Below are 20,700 nucleotides of genomic sequence, written 5' to 3'. Positions count from 1 at the left end.
AGAGAGAGAGGGAGAGAGAGAGAGAGAGAGACAGAGGGAGAGAGAGAGACAGAGAGAGAGAGAGAGACAGAGAGAGAGAGAGAGACAGAGAAAGAGAGAGAGACAGAGAGATAGAGAGGGAGAGAGAGAGAGAGAGAGGGAGAGAGAGAGAGGGAGACAGAGAAAGAGAGAGAGAGAGAGAGAGAGAGGTAGACGTGGCTGCGTGGTCGGCACAGTCTCATTCATGTGTTGGCGTCTTTATCGTGGGTTAAACACTGACGCAGCAGCGGACTGACGCTTTACACGAAGAACTGAGTTAAAAAAACATCAAGGTCCGTCTGAAAAACTTAGACGATAAAATGCAGAAAAAAGCAGATGCTTCAAACAGCTGTGCATCGAGCAGCAGAGTCCGACGCCATGTTCACACCTGGTGTCGACGCGCTCACTGATCCCGTCACCAGTGAGTTCATCAGTTCACACCTGGACCACCTGTGATCACATCTCACTTCCTGCTTCATATGTAAATAAACAGGTACGTGCTGTTGTTTTGAGCCAATCAACAGACGGGTCCGTGGTCAATGTGCTTGTCTGTGTGTGTGTGTGTGTGTGTGTGTGTGTGTGTGTGTGTGTGTGTGAGAGAGAGAGAGAGAGACAGAGAGAGAGAGAGGGACGAGCTCTACAATAAAATAAAGTTTCATCCATTTGAAACTGTGCTGGGACTAATGAGACTGTGGAGGAGGACGCCAGTAGAGGAGGAGGTCCTGAACTTAGATCTGTCCACTTGTGATCTGATCACCTGAGACGGATGTTAACACCAGGTATGAACAGGTGTGAACGGGGCCACAGAGTGAGTCCAGTTCTAAACACCAGTCAAGTTTTATAACACATGTAAAACAGGAAGCTCGTCTTCAAGTCCTGCGAGTGTGTGATCAGCTGTGATCTGCAGAGGTTTATTAAAGACTCTGCTCTCTCTGCAGCCTCTGACTTGTAGTTACAAAGACTGGACAGTGAGAAGCAGAAACATGTTTTACAGCAGCTACAAACTGTTTCTGTTGATGTTAGAGTGTCAGTGGTTTCTGAGGTTGTTGTTGTTGTTGTTGTTGTTGTTGAATGTGATCTTGTGGTGGAGACCAAACCTGTGACCTCTCTCTCTCTCTCTCTCTCTCTCTCTCTCTCTGTCTGTCATGGAAGAAGGAGAGTTTTCATTTCTGTGGCGGGGGTGGAGGTGGTGGGGACGTCTGTTGTCTCCGTGGAAACAGGAAGCCATTTTGGATTCTCACAGGGAGGCTGATGGCGTAAATGCGACTGCCATCAATCAAAGTCTGCTTCCCCGTGGTGACGGGGCGTCTGATCCGACCTGCGCACACACACACACACACACACACACACACACACACACACACACACACACACACACACACACACACACACACACATACGTATATTACAGTGGATTTAAACGTAGATACTCAGACAGTGATGATTAACACGTTCAATCCACTGATGCACAGAGGAAACACATTAATTAATTTCGTAATATAATATTTAAAAACACAATATCTGCCGTGTGATAGACCGTCGACCGTCCAGGTGAACCCCACCTCTCACCCAATGTCACCTGGGATTGGCTGCAGACCCCCCAATAAATCCATGTAAATATAATAAACAAACATAATATAAACTTCCTTCCAGCCTTCATTTACTAAACATAAAGTATCATAGTCTAGTTCCTGCATGTGTTCTACCTACAGTCCAGAAAACAAACACATGGTGCAGACTTGGTGTGGTGATGACGCTGCTGTTGATGTTGATATTAAACTTATTATTTACACTGACTCTGAGCCAAATGACTAATGTTAAAGTGTTTCTCATTGAACCCAAACAAAAGACCAACTCGCTTTTCAGCCTCTTTTAGCTCATAGTTTCTGTTTGACAGTGTCTTTACAGAACTTCAACATTCCTGAATAGGAAATAAATATTCCCTTATCAGCCTCACTTCCAGCAACAGTTGGCAGCTGTTTCTAAGCCAGTACCTGCTCACACAGTCAGAGAGCAGCTGGTGAACACAGTGGAGCATTTAGCAGCTAAAGAGCCAGATGTTTCCCTCGGGAGCTGGTGGAGACCAAACACAGAGCTGAAAGAAAGAGCGGGAACACTGGACTGAGATTCATCAGGTGACACAGCGACGACTCCAATGGGCTGCTGACGTTGCTCTGTCGTGTGCTGGATGTCTAAGCAGAAGCTTAGACAACTTCATTATGTTGTCAGGTTCCAAAAAAATCAACTACTGCAGCTTTAATTTTTGTTGTTGCTGTCTGTTCTTTTTGTTCCAGATTCCAGCATCTCAACCGCCACTGAGCCATTTGACATTAAATGTGCTGTGAATGTCGAGGGAGCTGACCTCTACCTTTAACGCCACCCTCACCAAGTTTCCACCTGTATCTACAGTAATAGTGGGAAAATTACCGTAGTGTCTTCTGGGTATTTATTAGAGGACGACCCCGTGTCCTCTCCTCTCAGGACAAACTTTACATTTCTCGTTTCTAAGAATAGCTATCTGTCTGTCTATCTGGTATTTCGGGAGCGTGGAGCGTCTCTCTGCAGGGTTTTGGCTTTGAAAAGATTTTTTCGGGGCTGATTTTTGCATAAAGAATGAGGAGAAGATTTGGAGCTGAATTAAGAAACATTAAGCCGGAGAGAGCAGCAGAGTCTGCAGGAGGCTGATTAACATTTAATACAGCTGAGAGACAGACAGACAGAGACAGACGGAGTCCGTGATACTGAAGGAAGTCATACAAGCTTTATATCTTCTTTTCTACTGTTGCTGAATGAATGAATGAATGAATGGATGAATGGATGAATGGATGAATGCTTATATAGCTGTAAACATCATCAGACCTCGTCAAGATTATTGAAACTTTAAAAATGTCGAGGAAAAGACCACGTGTCTTTTTGAGAGAGACAGAGGGAGACACAACCTCATTAAACTGATTGACGAGATGGGTATAATTTATGCTGGGGAGCTCCCTAACATCTGAGCAGTGTCCTCTAACCGACCAGCTGCCAAACACCAGCTGAGAGAAGAGAGGAGGGGTTGGAAAAGTTTCAAAATGTTGACTGGAAATAAAAAACGAGAATCACTGCCTCCTCCACTCAGACTAGCTTCAGATCACATCCCTGTCATCCTCAGTCGTATGACATATTAACCATCTGTGGGAAATGACCTTCCCCCAGAAATTCCCTCAAGGCGTAACAGAGATATCGCATCCACAAGGCCAAATCCACGTTTTGACGTCACTGTGACCTTGACCTTTGACCTTTAGCCACCAACGTCTAATTAGTTTGTTCTTGAATCCAAGTTGAAGAAGTTCCATCAAGGCGTTACTGAGATAACGTGTCCAAGAGAGACGGACAGACGAACAACCTGAAAACAAAATGGCTCTCGCTCTGACGGAGAAGGAAAAACTAAAATGTTTAGCTGAGGTGGAAAAGTTGGTGTAATGATAAAAACAAAATGCGACAAAGTGCAATGCAAACACAGAGATGAAACATCAGCTCTATGTGGAGCAGTGAAGAGACTGTAACGTTCCTCAGATTCATACATGACGCAGACAGAAACTTCAGAATCACATTTTCCACCTCGTTTTCTCTCGTTGCAGGTTTGACTGCAGCTCTGTTAGTCACGTCATTTCGTTGCATCGTCTTCTTCTGCAGTGATTTAATATCACACAATTGGAGAATCGGCTCCACTAACTGTTCATCCCTGTGAACCAACTCCTCCTCCTGGACGGAAACATGCTTTAATTTGCATTTTCTTGTGCAGACTTTGTAGAAATTGAAGCTACATGATGCAACGATGCTGAGCCTGGTGTTTAACACGTCAGTCTGGTGTGGAGGGTGAAATAAAATAAAAAACGAGCTGGGGTTTGTAAAAGCATCTGGGAAACCTGTAGGTCGCTGGAAACATCATTAGCTGCTCTGTATAATACTGCTGTACACAGGGAAGCTCTGTCTACTGTTAATGACACTCTGAATCTGAGTTAATAACTTCTGGACGATACAACAGGACACCCCCGATCATTGACCTAAGGGATCATTTGTACCAAATGTAATCAATATAATGAACAAACACCACTGGAATACCCCCATGTTGTGGGCTCCCATGAAATTGCCCCGTTTAACTGTTGCACATATATTGCTGGTCTGCTGATGTTTGACCTTGTGAGTGTGTGTTCATTGATTTTATTGCAGCTCAGGGGTCCCATCCTTAGGAGGCTCCATTTAAAGACCGATTGCATCACAGTGGTGCGAGTAGGCTGTCCCATTTCAAAGCCTACTTCAAATGTGGCCTGGCAACCCAAGATACGACGATCCCTTCCCCAAGATTCATTACACGCCGGTGATGAAAACAAACAACACCAACTGAGAGCCTGAGGATTCCAATTTTAAATCTAAGCACAGCGAACGGTACAACTGTTCAAACCAAGGGCCTCAAAACCTCAAGTTTTTGTGACAACAAGTTAAGTGTTGTCAAGGTTGCTAGGCGACAGGAACCGCGCTTCGCAACCCAACAGTAAGGCCCTCATTTCAGTTCAGTCTTCGTGCTCTACGATGATAATGAAGAGCGACACCTTCGTGGACCGCGTTCCCTGAAAGATGCGGCTATAGACACGTTTCCTTTCGTTGTTAAAAAAAAAAGAAAGAAGTTACGCGTTGTCAAGGTTGCTAGGCAACAAGAAACGTGCTTTGCGATGCAACAGTAAGGGCAGGAACAGCTGGTGACGCAAAGCGAAAATCCTCCGTAGGCCAGACCGTCTCATTTCCATTACACCTTCATGGCCTACGGCGGCTACGAAGGAAAACACCTTCATAGACCACGACCACCATTTTTATTTAATCTTCTCCTAAAAAGAAGCTGGATATAAACATCAACCCACAGGAAGTCACAACCAAAACATCGAGTGAACAACAGCCCTGGAAGAATCTATAAAAATCTGCTTTGAGATTTTACTCATCAATAGATTCTGTCCAGCTCAGTCTGCATCATTTCTATTCAAACACATACTGTGGATATTGTACTGTACTGGCAGCCTGATACAGTGATGTCTGGGTCAGAAAGAGGAGCCGAGTTTCATTTGACTCACTCGACTTGTCAAAAAAGTGATAATAAATAAATACAAAGGTCAGCAGCCATGACTCACTTAGTCTGAAACAATCTCATGAAGCCGTTTATTTTCTGTAGAAAGACTGAAACTTTCTGGCATTACTGAGAGGTAGGTTTTGTTTCTCAATCAATTACAGCACACCCACACAATAATAATAATAATAATAATAATAATAATAATAATAATAATTTAATAACATTGAAGCCTTGTGAAGTTGTCAGGACCGGCCAAAATGACCTGACTCCTAACGAGCCACGTCGAACAGCTGTTTCTCGCTGGAAGACACAGAGCTGAGTGAGGTCTTGGCTCGGCGAGCCTCTCAAACAACTGCTATTTTTGAAAAGAACTGTAACTCCGATCAGAACCATGACGGGCCATGATCGGCACACGATCTTTGTGCACAGATTGTGTGGCTTTGGTGTTTCTAGAGCCGAAATGTGGACAAAGGAGCGAGTTACAAAAAAGAGTCACTTCTCCTTTTCTCTGGAAATCAGCTCCTGAATTTGTCCTGCAGTCGATGGGAGAGGTGAAGGGAACTCCCATTACTTTGAGGCTCATGTTCAAATTCTGTAAGTCTCTGTGCTTAGGTACACACATTGTATGAAACAGGACAAATTTCTCTACTACTGAGGAAGCCGTGATGTGTGAAGACTGAAATATGTGGCCATGAGGACGAGTTAAACAGAATTTTTACAGAGGCTTCTCCCACTCTAGCGATGATGTCATCCACTGTAGCTCTGAACATTTCGTGCAATACACACCCATTATAAAGTCTGAAACGGTCTAAAAATGACACAAAATGTAAACTGCGATTTTGTGTAAACCGAAATATTGTCAAAATACAGATTCAACCCAAAAGAGTCTGAAGTCTTGTGACCCGTTTAACGTTTCAACCATTTTTCTACGTTGAAGTACGACGCAGCAGTAGAGCTCCAAAGAGGGTTGGGTTTGGTAGTTTTGAAGAGGTCTCCCCAGTCATTCTCTATTGGAATTTTTTCACCTTTTATCACCATTTACGTCGCCATGGTTACTCAAATCGCTAAGAAAAGTCATAACACACCATTCCCGATTGAGCCGCACGCATTGATATGTATATTGTTTGGGTTTTCTCAAAGCTGCGGGACTAGTTACACGCTGAAATTTTGATACGGAAGATGAATAAGATAGATAGATAGATATAGACGAATAAGTATGTGCCTTCAATGATATTGCATTGCACCCACATAATAATGATTATAATTCCTCCTATAAGTGTGAAGTGAATCAGAGAGGAAGCTGAGGTTCCCCTGGAGCAAATGATGTGAAGCGCTTGAATCTGAGTAAAGAAATGAGCTGAAAACGAGCTAATTTATGTAGAAATATGCAGACGCTCACTGGCCTGTGGCAGAACCCACAGGGCTTACTTTAGCTCCCCGTAATCAAGTGGTACAGCGGCAGCAGATGATTGGTTGCTTGGTGTCGTTAGTGGTGGTGTTTTGTCAAATTAGGACCACATTTCCCATCAGCCCTCTTTCCTCACTCATGAGGATAAAACATTCCAGCAGATTTTCCCTCCAAATCTGATCGTCTTGTTGTTTTTTAAGACTAATTCTGCCTCCACTTAATGTCTTTATAACGACGTAGCGAGGCTAAAACTGGATGCTAAGACGCCTCTAACAGGTTCAGGGTCTGGATGAAGGTGTATTCTGTTGAGGCAGTATGTGTGTTTGGGATTCAGGCAGTCTGCCTCTGCTGCTGGCTGCCTCGCTGGATGTCAGCCTGCTGCAGACCTGAGCAGCATTTTAACAGCCAGCAGGCAGCTCGCAGCACCACAGTGTCCCATTTCTACCTCACAGAGCAGAGCTGGAGAGTAATCAAGTACATGTACTTAAATACTGGGCCGATGCACAGTGTGGAGGCTGTTGTGCTTTATTTGAGTTAGAATTTCCCTTCTCTAGGCTGTATTTTAAGATAGAAATATTGTACTTTTTTAATCAATTAGTCATATTTATTTGACAGCTGTAGTTCCTTTGCAGATTTGGATTTTAAATAATAGACATATCAATTTAAAAGTTATTTTATATTCTTAGCCATATTAGCAGCAGAGCTCTGGGCTGGTCAGTCAATCAATCAATCGATCTGTTTGACAGGTGGGAAATGATACAGCAAGTCATAAAATGTCAGCCGAGATTTTCTATCAATTGATTTCTGCTTTTTGAAGCAATTGTATGACTGTCAATAATTTTCCAGCTTTATCCAAGAGGAAGTGATTTGGTGATTTGCAGGTGAAAAGCAAGCGGCAACTTCCAGGGCTGAAAAATTAAGCATCAACAGTGAAGAACCAGAAGCTGCAGTTCCTCTAACGACCACTAGAGTCTGGCTCCAACAGTGAGTCAGTCCCCATAGACTCCCATGTTAAAATGTCCAACTTTACAGCAGAAATAAACATGTTTACAGCCTGGTACAAAAACTGTTTTGGTCTCAAGAGCTAATTTCTTCCTTCATGACCCCTGTTTATATAACTCACCTGTTTATGTTTTAGTAAGGACTAAAGTTATGGAGGATTGAGGGCGTGGCCTCTTTGAGTGACACGTGGGTGAGCATATGCACGCCACAAACGACCACGCACCAAAGTCTAAGCTCCACACATGCCCTTCCTCTTTGCTCATTTCTGGATTAGCTGGGAGTCAGGGACTGCCAAGATGGCGACAGTGGAGCAGCTCACTCTGAGCTTCAAAACCGTTCTTCAGAAACCTGTGGGTGATGTCACTAGAGGCTACGTCTATCTTTATTTAGAGTCTATGGATTTACCTAATTAAATAAAAGTTCTATATGTTTTTGAATGGACTTGATGGTGTAAACTTGGAATATTGTTGTTTTCTGGTCAAAAGAAAAATCCCCACAGACTTTGATCTTTAGTCACCACCACACCACGTTTGACTTGACAATCCCATCATGCCATTGGTTTTGGGGCATGAGTTTGTTTTCCCTAAGCGATCCTCTTTCTTATCGATGTTCCTAATTTCACTTTCTCTTAATTCTGCTTTTCCTTTTCTTCTCTGTCTCGCTCCGTCAGTCATCCTGCTTCCATTCCCTCGACCGCCTTACTTTCTCTTTTTCCCTCTCAGTTCCTCCTCCTCCTCTCAGTGTTTCAGTCTATCTTTGTCTTCTGCTTCTCCTGTTTCCTCAAATGTCCTCCGATTCCCTCACCGACGCCAGCTCCTCTTTTCTCTCGCTCCTCTCTCCCCTCTCTCATCCCCCCCCCCCTTTCCATCACATCCGTCCTCTCTTTCGTCTCATTCCTCCTGCCTCCCTGCCTTCTGAAACATCAGCGCTCACAGCGGGCTGTCGAACCTCCCGCAGTATCTACCCACAATTCCCCTCTCCTCATAATGAGGACGCCGGGCGATTGCGGTGCCGAGTTCAAACACTGAAAGCAGCAATTAAAGATGTTTATGAGTCAGTTTTGGTGAAGAGGTGAAAGAGGGACTGTTGTGTTTGATGCTGCAGTCAGCTGAGGGGTTTCTTACATTTTGTTTTTATTATAATTCTGACACAAAGACTTTTTTTCTGCTTCTGCTGCAGCATCTGGTCAGAACTCCACTGGACCTCCACATCCTCAACTGTGATCAAAATAAAACAGACACGTCAACGCTCATCTAATGAACAGAAATCTGAACTGGTTGTTCTTCCTCTTTTCCACGCTCTGCCAGCTGCACCAAACCATTCATAGCTCATATACTTAAATTTCCAAACCGAGCATTTCAACAGAACCAGGAAGTTTTTTGCTTTTTCCACAACTCTCTTTGCTTCATAAAACTAAGTCCTGAGAGATTTTGCTCCCTCCAGCACTTGAAAATTGTCAGTTATGTAATCATGGGATTATCTTTCAAAACAAAAATGTGATGAGTACATTCAGTATGAGACTCACTGTAGTAAAGCTCAGACTGTATTGAGTTTTTCTGGCGATGGGGATTGGACAACGCTCCGCACACCGGTGGTTCGGCAGTTTACCGCCATTTAAGTGGTGTAGTTATACAGCTCTTTCCTATAATTGACTGCAAGGTGAACGGTTATAAAGCAGGTGCGTCAACCTTTTATGGTGTCGATTCGTCTTTGGGTCTCTTGTTCCCTCCTCTGGACCGACCATCCCCACTGTCACGTTTCCTGTCTCAGCCCTGTTTATTCTGGCCTCCGTCTCCTGCCACTTCTCCGTCCGCCCACCAGATGTCCTCACACTTTCCTCCCTATCTCAGTCACCTGACTGCCAGATCCACTTGCTCACCTGAGCTTCCCTGCCCACTCACACACCTGTTCCCAGCTTCCTAATTAACCCTTAAACCAGCCATTTCCACCACCTTCTGGGTAGATCGTCTGCTCACGTCTCTCCCTATGTGCCTGCTGCCTGACCTGTTGTCTCTACCTGTCCACTTGCCTACCTGCTTGTCCATCCATCTGTCTGTCTGCCTGGTCCTCTTCATTTCATCAATTAAAGCTCCTTCCCTGCACCTGCCTGCATGTGGTGCTTCCATCAACCCTAAGAAGGATTAGCTGGCAATGAGAAAAATACAGAATATCAACAAACTGATCCTGTTTCACATGTTGGAGACTCACATTGTAATCAAACTCATCCAAAACAACTAATTACTGAATGATTCAAACTCATTAAGAGAGTGACAAACTTCACCTCCCTGTATTTCAGACACTCAGACACCCTCCTGGAAACGGTCTCCTTCCTCGTTTGCAGGCAAATTTCATGAATAGTCAATAAGTTCAATGTATTTCCATAATGAGTTTTACTTTCATGCCAATATTTGAAATTTTTTATTTTTTTTTTTACATCAGAGTAGGCGTCATAATTTTCAAGTGCTGAAAATCTCATTTCAGAGTGGAACTTTAGAAATACAGAGATGGCTTCAGGGGTGCAGAGCACGGCAAACTTTCCATGAGGGCACAGACTGATTCATACGTTTCTGTCCATGATGCAAATCAGCAGGGAGACGAGATAACGAAGCCCTCCAAGATCAGTTAGTATAAGGAAAAAATTGATCAGGCTCCATCACAGAGAGGTCTGACTGAAGCCTGTGGTGCATTCGCTGACCTGACTGACCAACAGCTTCATCCATCCACAAGCCTATAAACCAGTCTGTTGTGATAGCAGGAAACTCGATCCATCAAGGGCACTTCGATGATTTTGCTGTCTATGTGCTGATGGGTGAGGAGGTAGGAGTTGTGGAGCACTACAGGTACTTGGGTGTCCACTTGAACAGCTGACTGGACTGGAGGACCAGCAGTGACATAAGCTGTGTTCAAATTCAGGGGCCCCATTCTTCGGAGGCTGCATTTGAAGACCGACTGCATCACAGCGGCGCGACTAGACTGTCCCATTTTGAGAAATGTGTCCTCCTTTACCTGAGTACAGAAGCTCCAGCAGGTGGATCCTTCATGGCCCAACCTAGCCCAAGATTCAATCCAAACAACATCATCAGAGAGTCAGAGAATTACACTTTTAAAGCGTAAGTATTGGGTTTCAGCTCAGTTCAACAATTAATGGTACAACTGTTAAAACCACAAGTTTTTGTGAGGAAAAGTTGCATGTTGTCAAGGTTGCTAGGCATCAGGAGCCACACTTTGTGACACACTGGTAAGGCACTGGTATTGGCACAGCTGGTGACGCAAAGCAAAAAGCCGTAGACCAGTACGTCTCATTTCAGTTCAGCCTACGGCAACTAGAAGGATGCGGCCCCTGAATTGGGACACAGCTACTGTGAACAGGAAGGGGATGAGCAGACTCGACTTTCACAGGAAGTTCAGATCTTTCTGCCAGAGATGCCAGAAGGATAAATAAACTACTTCGCAAGGCCGCGACCATCATTGGTCAGAACCTGGCGACGATCAAGCCAGTGAGGAAGAGGAGGTCACTGAACAAACCCATTCCATCCCCTCCATGACTGCACTGACACTGTACAACAGCTTACCTGTGTACCAGGTGAACACACTGCTGCACTACCATCTGTGCATACTTTTACTGCATATATTATACAATGCCTTTTTGCAGAATTCTTATTGCACCCTAACCTACCTACCTACCTACCTACCTACCTACCTACCTACCTACCTACCTATCTATCTATCTGCCAACAATTTGAAATCGTCTAATCTCATTATAATTGTTTAAAGCAAATAAAAAGTAGACAGTAGAAGACTGAGATTGTGTTCTAAAGATAAATCTGGTGGGTTTTTTTAATGAGCAGAGAGTTGGCAGGTTCTTTGTTCTGCCTGACCTCCAGTTACGTTCTGATTTCTCCGATTAATACATCCTCAGCTGGAGCAAAGAAAAAAAACCCAAGCAGTTGCTGTGGGGTTTGGTTTATGAAAACAAGTTGGAGTCAAAATATAAGGAGTGACAATCCTTATTTAACAAATCAGAGGGGTCTTTGAGGCATTACCCTCCTGTAGAAAACACAGTACCTTCGCTAAAACTGCAAAAAACCTCTAAGAAACTCTCCTTTTTCGTCATATCAAACAGTCGTGGTAGCGAGGGAGTTGGGGGAGCTGGTTTCAGAGCTGGATGCAGACAGCTGTCATGGAAACAGATGCCACTTTGTTCTCCTCGCCATCTTTGATTGTGACTCCTTCTGTGCCTCCTCCATCGACGGCGTGCTGAGCTCTGCTTCTCCTTGATGCCGGATCAGAAAGGAAGCAGCAGTGTAAACACTGTCTCGGGACTGGATGAAGAAATAATTTGATGATAAACGCTGGAGAGGAGAGTGGGAACCGGTCTTAAGAGCTGTGTTGACAACGCCATATGTAACAAGCAACTCAAGATTTCCCTGCCCAGGTATCAACATATTGTCCTTCAGGGGTTCGTCAGTCATGGTAGTGGGTTCTAAAATAATGACTCAAAGAACCAAATAACTCAGATGTCACAGAAATAGACACGAATTCTAACAACATTGATATAATCTCAGCAAATTAGACATTCCTGAGTGACGTAGACATAACCCTGTGACACATTTCTTCAGCAACCAGATTCAACCTCTGAGACATGTTTGCAGCAACTTTAATATGACCTCAGAGACTCAGACATTATGTCAACAACTCCAGACTTGACGTCAGCAACTCGGACATTCACTGTAAGACGCAGTAAACTCGAAAATGAGCTTGCCAACTTCAGAGACTCAGACATTGACTCAGGGACTCGGACACGACCTTCGACATAAACTCTGAGACTTGGCCTTGATCTTGACAACTTGGACAAGACGTCAGCAACTTCAGACATCAACTCAGTGACTCGTATCTGGCCTCGGCAACATGAACATGAGCTTGGCCACTTAAACGTGACCCAAACAACTAAGAGATGACGTCAGGTAATCAGATATGACATCAAACATGAGCTTTCCAATTCAGAAATCATCTCAGCAATTCAAACATCACATCAGTGACCTGGACATGAGCTCTACAACTTAAACCTGATCTCAGCAACTTTAGACACTGGCTTAGTGACTCAGAAATGACTTTGGTGACTTTGACAAACATAGTGACTTAGCCGTGTCCTCAGGGACTCAGACATCACCTCGTCAACCTGGACGATTGACCACAGCAGCTCAGACACGACTACAACACCACCGCGACTCAGATGCAATCTCTAACTTAGTGGGACTCAACTTGGAATTGGACTTGAGCGACTTGGTTGCAAGACAACAGCGTGGCCCGGGCTCGTCTTCTCTCAAGCGAGTGAATGTCTGCATGAAGTTTTCTTTCTTCCCCATCAGCACTGCCAGCACTTTAGCGAACATCCCCCGCTCTGTGTCAGACGGTTTGAGGTGTCAGAGAGTTCTTCAACCCCAGCAGAACATTCTGGTTTATTTTACACAGTGCTGGTCTAAAAATTGACAAAACCTGAAGTGTGAGCAGGATGTTTCTAATGTCTGGTTTGTTAAGTTTCTTTACAGTTTGCTCGGTCTTCCTCCCCTCCAGCAGGGCAGCGGCGGACTGATGCCAGAGCTCAGTCTGCTGAGGAGGCATGTGGGCATGTGTGTGTTGAGGAGGAGGAGTGCTAACAAGGCTCAGCCAGCGAGGAGGTGAAGCTGCTGAGGGGCGACCTTTGACCTCCTAGAGGCATTCTCTCTCAGACTGGGCTGCCTCTGGCGGGGTCGTGGTGGCCCACGCTTGCCGCGAGGCAGCGGTCGAGGTCAGAGCGAGGAACCCCAAGCCTCCGTCCTGCTGTTTCCAACATCGACACCGACCAATTGACCGGCTGCAGGAGGACGGAGGAGGAGGAGGAGGACAAAGAGGAGGAAAGGAGGAGGGGTGAGTCTCTTAATTTCTCTTTCTCTCTTTTCCATGAGCAGAAAGAAGATTATTTTTTCACGAACGAGTACTGAAGGTCTGTCGAAGGGAAGGAAGTACGCGGATACTTCACTTTTGTGGAAGTAGCAATGGAACAATTTTGAAATGCTTCATTACAAGTTAAAGTCCTCAAAAACTCAAAAGCTCACTTAAGAAAAGTATTAAAATTAGTACTCATTATGCAGAAAATTGCTCCTTTGATGGTTTTGTATTATATTATACGATGATGCATTAATGTGTAAGTAGCCTTTGGTTGTAATTAGTTGAGGTGGAGAAAATTTTAACTGCTTTATAAACTGTTTAATCTGGAAAACAGAGTAAATTATTACTTACTTCCTAAAAAAAACTTACTGTCCTAAAACAAGTGAATAGAAAGTGTCTTTACAGTAAGAACACTCTATTCATCCTATTTTTAAATCAGTTTGTTTAAAAATTAAGTGTCTGTAGCTTGAAACAAATAAAAACTAATGAAATTAGTTCTAGAAAATAAGTCCAACATTTGCATTTGAAATGTAGTGAAGCAGAAGTAGAAAGTGGAATAAATAGAAAATAAAGTTCTGAGTTTGAAAGTGGAGGCACAACATGAATTTGCAAAGATGGATCGACTGTGGGGAATGAAATATGTACTGAACACTGAAATATGTCGCACGCTTCTTTAAAGCTCCAGTAGTTCATATTTTGAAAGAATCAAATGACCAACTGTGACTGTGAGGTGAAAGTTGAGTCATTACCAACTGCTCAGCGTTTTACTGTTAGTTTTGGCTTTACGTCACGTTACTGTTTCGGTTCTGTCATCTGCCTCATTTTCCAGCAGCACCAGGCTCTGATAAAACCACGGGACAGCATTAAACAGCAGAGACACACAGTCAGAGAGCGGCCGGTGAAGAGAGTGTGAACGTCGAGCACCTAAAGAGCCAGATGTGTCCCTGAGGAGGAGGTGGAGTCCAGATCAGAGCTAAAAGAAGAGTCAGTTATTAAACTTACAATCATCAGGTGAACTTAAACTCCAATAGGTGATAATATTGCTCCATAAACAGCCAACTGTAAATACACTTATTCAGCCGTCACATGGTTACTGATTCGTGTCCGTGGTTCATGGGTCAACCGTTCATCCATTTTTTTTCTGGCTGAGAAAACAATCTCACCTTAAGGTCAATTTAGTGGCTGCTCCAGAGCTTTCAATCACATCACATGACTTTGATCAGCAGATGTAGTTGCTCAGTTGTCATGGATTTATAGATGTTCAAATTTCCAAATTGCATTTTAAGGACTTTGTGTCGATGACATTGGTTTGATTGATCTTTCTAATATTAACCATTCACCTGTTGAAGGAACCAGCAGTTCATCTCTTTCACATTCATGTCACACACCAAACTACGATGTCACTTCTCGGCTCTGTGATCATAAATATATGCGTTACTTATATGAACAATTTACTTTTATTTCAGTTGAATGATTAACAAACTGGCCAAGCTAGTGGAGCTACATGTGAATTTCTAAGTCTGAGAAATACTCTTGGTTTAACTGAACTCTGTCTGTACATGTCTCCCTCTTCATATAATACTTATTTAATTCTAAGTTGTAATATAAACTCAGGTATTAAACATCAATCTCATCATCGTGTTGAGCAGCTGCTGGTTTATCTAAGATGTTCTCTAGTGAACAAAATGCTTAGACGTTTCACACCACTTATTTCATTTTTAGATCTTTTTTTATTCCGTTGTTTATTTCTTTGTTTATTCATTATTATTAGTTTTTCAGTTTGTCTGGTTTTGTACTTTATGAATCGGTGTTCAGGTGTGTTGAGTGATTTATATGTTGTCTGTTAATATAGTGTGTGATTGGATCCCAGAGAGAACAAGCTCTGTTTTGATGCTCAAGAGGATTTAAATAAATGAAATGAAGCGTTCGCTGCGTTTCCACTGAAGGTTGTTGTTTTCACGCTGCCCAGGAGGAGACGACTCTCCGGCTTTGAACTGGACATATTCACAGAATCTCTCGACACGCCGCCACACAACTAAGGTCAGTGATGTTTAGTGCCGTCGCCTGTTTTAGAGTCTGTTGGTCAAACTGGGAACAAACATCTCCCAGTTTAATTTTGCAACTGGATTTTCAGGATTTAGATAGTTATAAAATCTCTTTCAATTCAGTTTCACTGTAATAAACTTTATTGACATGTGATTTAAAAACAACAATCCCCAAAGCAACGACACGTATGAAACAATGTGTCAGTCAGAATTCAACCTGATCCGAGAATAAACCCTAAATCCTCTGATAATGACACGGAGCTCCTCCTGCTGGATGAAAGACTGTACTACAGACAGACTGAGTAATCAATATAAAACACTAAAACCATACCATACTCCATACCACACACCCTTCCTCCTCTCTCTTCTAAATTCATTTCTACTTCCTGTTTCTTTTCCTCACCTGTCAGTGCTGTTTCCCTCATCTGCCTCCTCTCCTTCACTCCTCTGTCCTCGTCTCTTTCTCTCCTCACAAGGATTAATAAATAAAGTAAACAGAATCCTTGGAAGAAACCTCACACTGCCCGACTTTGATTTCATGCTGCATCACAAAACAAAATTCAGGTGGTGACAGCTGAAGCTTAAACTTTATTCAGAGCAGAAACACAAATTATCAACAACATTTAACAGTGAAATGGACAAACGCAGACTTCCCCCGCCGAGTCTCCGTTTAGTCACAAGTGCTGTTGCAAGGAGAAAAAAAAAAAACAAACCTCCGAACCAGAGCACGATCACGTGATCAGTCCTGCAGTGGAGCTCTTTAATGGTAATCGTCTCTTTCATCATCCTGCTGCTGTAAAGGCAGCGCCGCTCCTTCTCTCGACAGTCTGTCAGCCTCCTCGTTGCCTCTGTAGCCGGCGTGACCGGGAATGTGCATCTGGAGGACGAGGAGGACGAGGAGGAAGAGTTTGAGGAAGAGAAAATCGTCAAATATCATTGTCTCACGTCAGTTTAAATCCATTGATAAACGTAATTAAACCCGTTATAATATCAAAGCACAGTGTTTTTAAACCTCGCTACACCGACTTTCACTTCGGATGTGTGCACTTGCTGATGTGGATCTTCCCTGTGCTGTCCACCATCATTACATACAGTGGCCACTTTATTAGGTACACCTGTACAATCTAATACAACAGCTGTGTCACCACTGCAGGTCACAGATGAAGATGGTGTTAAGCTGAACTACATGATACTGAGGTGTTTCTATTCTATTTTGTCTTTTCCATTTACATACATGAGGGAGCAGAAAATTAGGAACGTCTCTGAATACAACAGCTGGAATGAACAACACTGTGTATTTCTGTGTGAGGAAAATGATCAACACAATGATAGCAAACAAAAGGGGCAGAACTAGGGAACAAGTTAAAATCACTCAAAGAAGAAATGAGCCGGTGAAACAGGAATCAGCCGGTTTGGTGCAGGTTTGTTCACTCTGCAGAAAAAAGTTAAATCCTAATAATCTGCTGAGAAGACTTCCCCACACCAGCGCCACACTGCTCTTGTTTCCACCTTGTGAACCGGGTTTTATAAACAAACTGACACCTGCTTTTCATTCTGAATGTAATGTGCCTCTAGCGCCTCCTGTGGCCACTCCTCTGACTGTCTCACAGTTCAAGGTAGTGATCTGCAAAAACAAAACCTGCAGCAAAATAGTAACTACAGGAAGACTACGCAGCACAGACTCACTCACCAGTAACTTAACTCTCACAGTGTCACTGAACACATCACAGGTAACGGTCCAACAATCTCCTCTTCAAAAAAATCCCTGTTTGGCTTCTTTCATGTCACATTTGGTTTCTGTTTATTTGTTTATTGTTTATTTGAATCTTTTAGCTCAAGATTAATCTCTGCAGTCACCACTCCAGGTTCAGGTTGTGTTGAACATTTAAGAGATAAAAAACAATGAACAGGAACAAACCAAACACACAGTTAAGAAGAACAACTGCAGCGTCAGTTTTTATAACCATCCGTCAGTGTTTAATCTCTGAGTATCATGAGGACAATATGTCTGCTTAAAGAACTTTTGTCCACATGATTTTTTTTTGTGGATTGTGGATTTTGTTTTTGTTTTGCAGTCCCAGTCTTAACCACTGACTCTTCTGTGTGACCAGACTGTAAATATTCTTTTAAACCGTGCGATGCAGGTTGATATTTACCCAGACCACCTCCAGCTCTGAGTTCAGTCTGTCCAGCTTCACAAAGTCTTCTTTGTTGATGATCTGACCTCCAGATTTCAGCCTCCAGCCGTTCAGCTTCCAGTTCTTCACCCAGCTGGTCACACCTGCAGGAAACACGCCACATGAGTATGAGTATGATGGAGTGGAGCATCACACTGGTGCTGCAGGCAGCTACTGTCTGAGTTTCAGTCAGACTCCCAGACAAACGTTTGAAATGATTCATGTAAAAATCACGAAGGAAACATCAGGCTGAAATAAACCTGAATTATTCTTGATGTTCTCATTTGGTGAAATTCAAAAATCTGAACCTGAAACGTGTCGATAATGAACTCCAACACTTTCAATCAGAATTGGATTCAGCAGGTTCAATGTTCAGAGAGTTTTTCTGTGACTCACCGTTGATCGTGAATTTGCTGTCGGTGTAGAGAACCAGCTTCTTGATGTTCAACTCTTTGGCTTGTTCCAGCGCTTTGCAGGCTGCCTGGTTTTTACACACACACACACACACACACACACACACACACACACGACAGTTAGACACTGTTACAGCTATTAACACACGACTGTATCTGTGCAAATGCGTGAAAATTAGAAATATACAAAACCATGTTCATTGTGTAATATTTAATGTCTGCTGATAACGAATTTTAAAACCTTAAAAGCCTCTAGTTATACCTTTTATTTTTACTCATATATGTGTCAGATGGATGTATTACGTCTGTCTGAGGCACATCTGCAGAGATGTGATGGGAGGTGTTTACCTGCAGCTCTGCCCGCTGGTTGGTTTGTCTTCCCTCCAGCCGCTCTGCAACATTTCTGCAGGAAAGAAGCAATAACTGTGACAGACTGTTGGATTATTGACTTTTGAACATGTGTCTCTTCAGTTCAGTTCCAGGCTATAATATATATGTGTGTGTGTGTGTGTGTGTTCTCACTGTGGGTGGTTGTGGCCCCAGTAAACTCCGATGCCGGCTCGGGCTCCGCTCCTCCCATTGGCCGTGCAGCAGCCGTCAGTGTAAACGACCACGGCCTCGCCTGGACGGAGGGAGAACAGCACTGAGTTACGAGCTGCTGCAGTTCAGGTTTTACTCGACGCCACTTTTTTCTACACCTCAAGTTTTACAGTATGTGTTAACTACCACATAACTACATCAGTTTACAGATAATCTACCCACCTTCTTACAACTCAGGATGGACAAAGAACTGAGTAAAAGTTTCACATCAATCATCTTTACAATATTTATCTGATTTCCTCAGACAGTTTGAAGATCTTACCCATGTATGTGAATCCATCTGTGCTTTCTGAAGATGAGCTTTCTGACTGTTTGACTCGTTTGGGGGGGGACACCACCTCCTCTTCTGAATGACATCTCTTTTTACCCAGAGGGATGTACTCCAGAGCCTCCGGACCTCTTTTAGGCAGAAGAGTGACGGCCGACTCCACGCTCTGAGCTGCTGAAAACCAAAAACACACAGTTTGTTGTTATTTTTGTCACTTAAAATTAGAGAAATGCTGTGTTACAGGTTATATTTACTAATTTGCTGAATTTATGTCCAAATACAGTTTAGTGTTTTCTCCTCAGATGCATTGAGATGGTTGAGTTGAGTTTTCTGTATCGAAGTACAGAAGAGAAGATTGAAGCGTACCTTTCTTCACCTCTGGAGTCGCAGAAGGTTCGACTCCTCTGAAAAACGCCCAGGCATCTTTCTCTGATGCAAACTTCTTGAAAGAGGCAGATGGGAATTTCTCCACCTGACTCTTACATTCATCCCTGAATAACAGAACGAAACAGGAAAATAATGATCAATAATTCAAACTTCTTCCCAGACCACAAATCACACAGTCACCCTCTGTTGAGCACCTCACACTGTGTGTTTTGAAGAAGGAAATGAAAATGAAATATATTGATATAAGCAGTTGCTAACGCGTTGTCCTCTATGCCGAATCAAAGTGTGGATTTTAATGATTACAAAATACTATTTAATTATAATTTTTGTGGTGTTTTGCTTTGAAGAGGCTCAAACAGACGTTGAAACACCAGAAATCTTAATGGGATTTGGCATGTGACTCCTTGCGCTACAAAAATGCACTTTGATCAGTGGCTTTGATTTTCTTATAAACAACTATGCTGACATTAAGATGTGAACAGGCTCACCATGACTTGTAGACTCCAGGTTTGAATCCTTTCTTTACTGCGTAGTAAAACTTGCCCTTCGCCATGTCGTCGGCAGCGCTGCAGAAGCTCCTGCGTACTGCTCTGAAAAGACCAGGCAGTCTAAACATCACTCTCTGCCAAGAAACTGCCGTGAAACTGGAGCGGCTAGCATCCTGACACTAACTCAGACAAAGTAAATTATAATTAAAACTCACTGGTCAGTCAGTATTCAGTGCTTGTTTTGCTACGAAAGCCGAAAGGCGCCCGTAAATGTGGGATGAACTGAGCAGTCAAAACTAGCTACTTCCTGCTAGCTAGCTAGTTTGCTTTCTCTGTCTCACAAAAGTAACACAGACGCCCAAAAAGGATTCATAATAAACATGACAGCAACGTCACCAATCGTGTGGCCCGCTAAACCATAAATTAAACGTTTGTTTCAAACCCGAAAAGCGCAGTCACAAAGAAAACACAGAAAAAAGGTAATGTTGACAACGGTTAACAAGCGTTCGTGTCATGCTCTCCACAAACTCTCGCGATGTTCTTCTTTTTAGTCTTTTTTTACGGCGGTTGGCAACCAGTGTAATAGGCGTATACTCTCGCGATGTTTTGGTGTTGCATTCAGGCATATCGTTTAAATCGTAATTACGACCTACGATTGGGGGATAACCTAAATTTCTGATATCTAAAAATAAGTAAATAAAAAAAAAAAAAAAAAAAAATCAGATATCTCCCACTTTATGGAAAGAACTACCGGCATGTCAAAACACTGTGGGCAGGATATCAACACTAATACAAGTTCGGATAATTCTGCAGGGGCTATCCACTGTTTGTGTCTGGCTTCTGCTACAAATACATAAACACAAGG

At 43.1% G+C, this 20,700-nt stretch overlaps 1 protein-coding gene across 3 annotated transcripts; it reads right to left on the bottom strand.

Annotated features, from left to right (window-relative positions):
* Positions 1–1,222: 1,222 nt before the first annotated feature.
* Positions 1,223–20,363, bottom strand: rnaseh1 (ribonuclease H1). Of its 3 annotated transcripts, XM_022758932.1 has the most exons (9): positions 19,836–20,363; positions 19,327–19,451; positions 18,955–19,134; positions 18,615–18,714; positions 18,441–18,495; positions 18,076–18,160; positions 17,659–17,783; positions 16,216–16,379; positions 1,223–1,336 (listed from the first exon to the last, which is right to left on the bottom strand). In XM_022758932.1, the coding sequence occupies exons 1-8, from the start codon at positions 19,961–19,963 to the stop codon at positions 16,263–16,265; spliced, it is 915 nt and encodes a 304-aa protein (XP_022614653.1). In that variant the 5' UTR covers positions 19,964–20,363; the 3' UTR covers positions 1,223–1,336; positions 16,216–16,262. The 3 variants fall into 3 exon arrangements, with proteins under 3 accessions (XP_022614653.1, XP_022614652.1, XP_022614654.1); XM_022758931.1 differs by lacking the exon at positions 1,223–1,336 and having other exon boundaries at positions 16,071–16,379; XM_022758933.1 differs by lacking the exon at positions 1,223–1,336 and having other exon boundaries at positions 16,071–16,379; positions 18,955–19,131.
* Between the last annotated feature and the right edge of the window lie 337 nt (positions 20,364–20,700).

The sequence above is a fragment of the Seriola dumerili genome, unplaced genomic scaffold (assembly GCF_002260705.1).
Source record: "Seriola dumerili isolate Sdu_G_001 unplaced genomic scaffold, Sdu_1.0 BDQW01000312.1, whole genome shotgun sequence".
NCBI classification, from domain to species: domain Eukaryota; kingdom Metazoa; phylum Chordata; class Actinopteri; order Carangiformes; family Carangidae; genus Seriola; species Seriola dumerili.
Note: the sequence above shows the minus strand (reverse complement) of the source record. Positions and strands in the feature narration are given on the sequence as shown.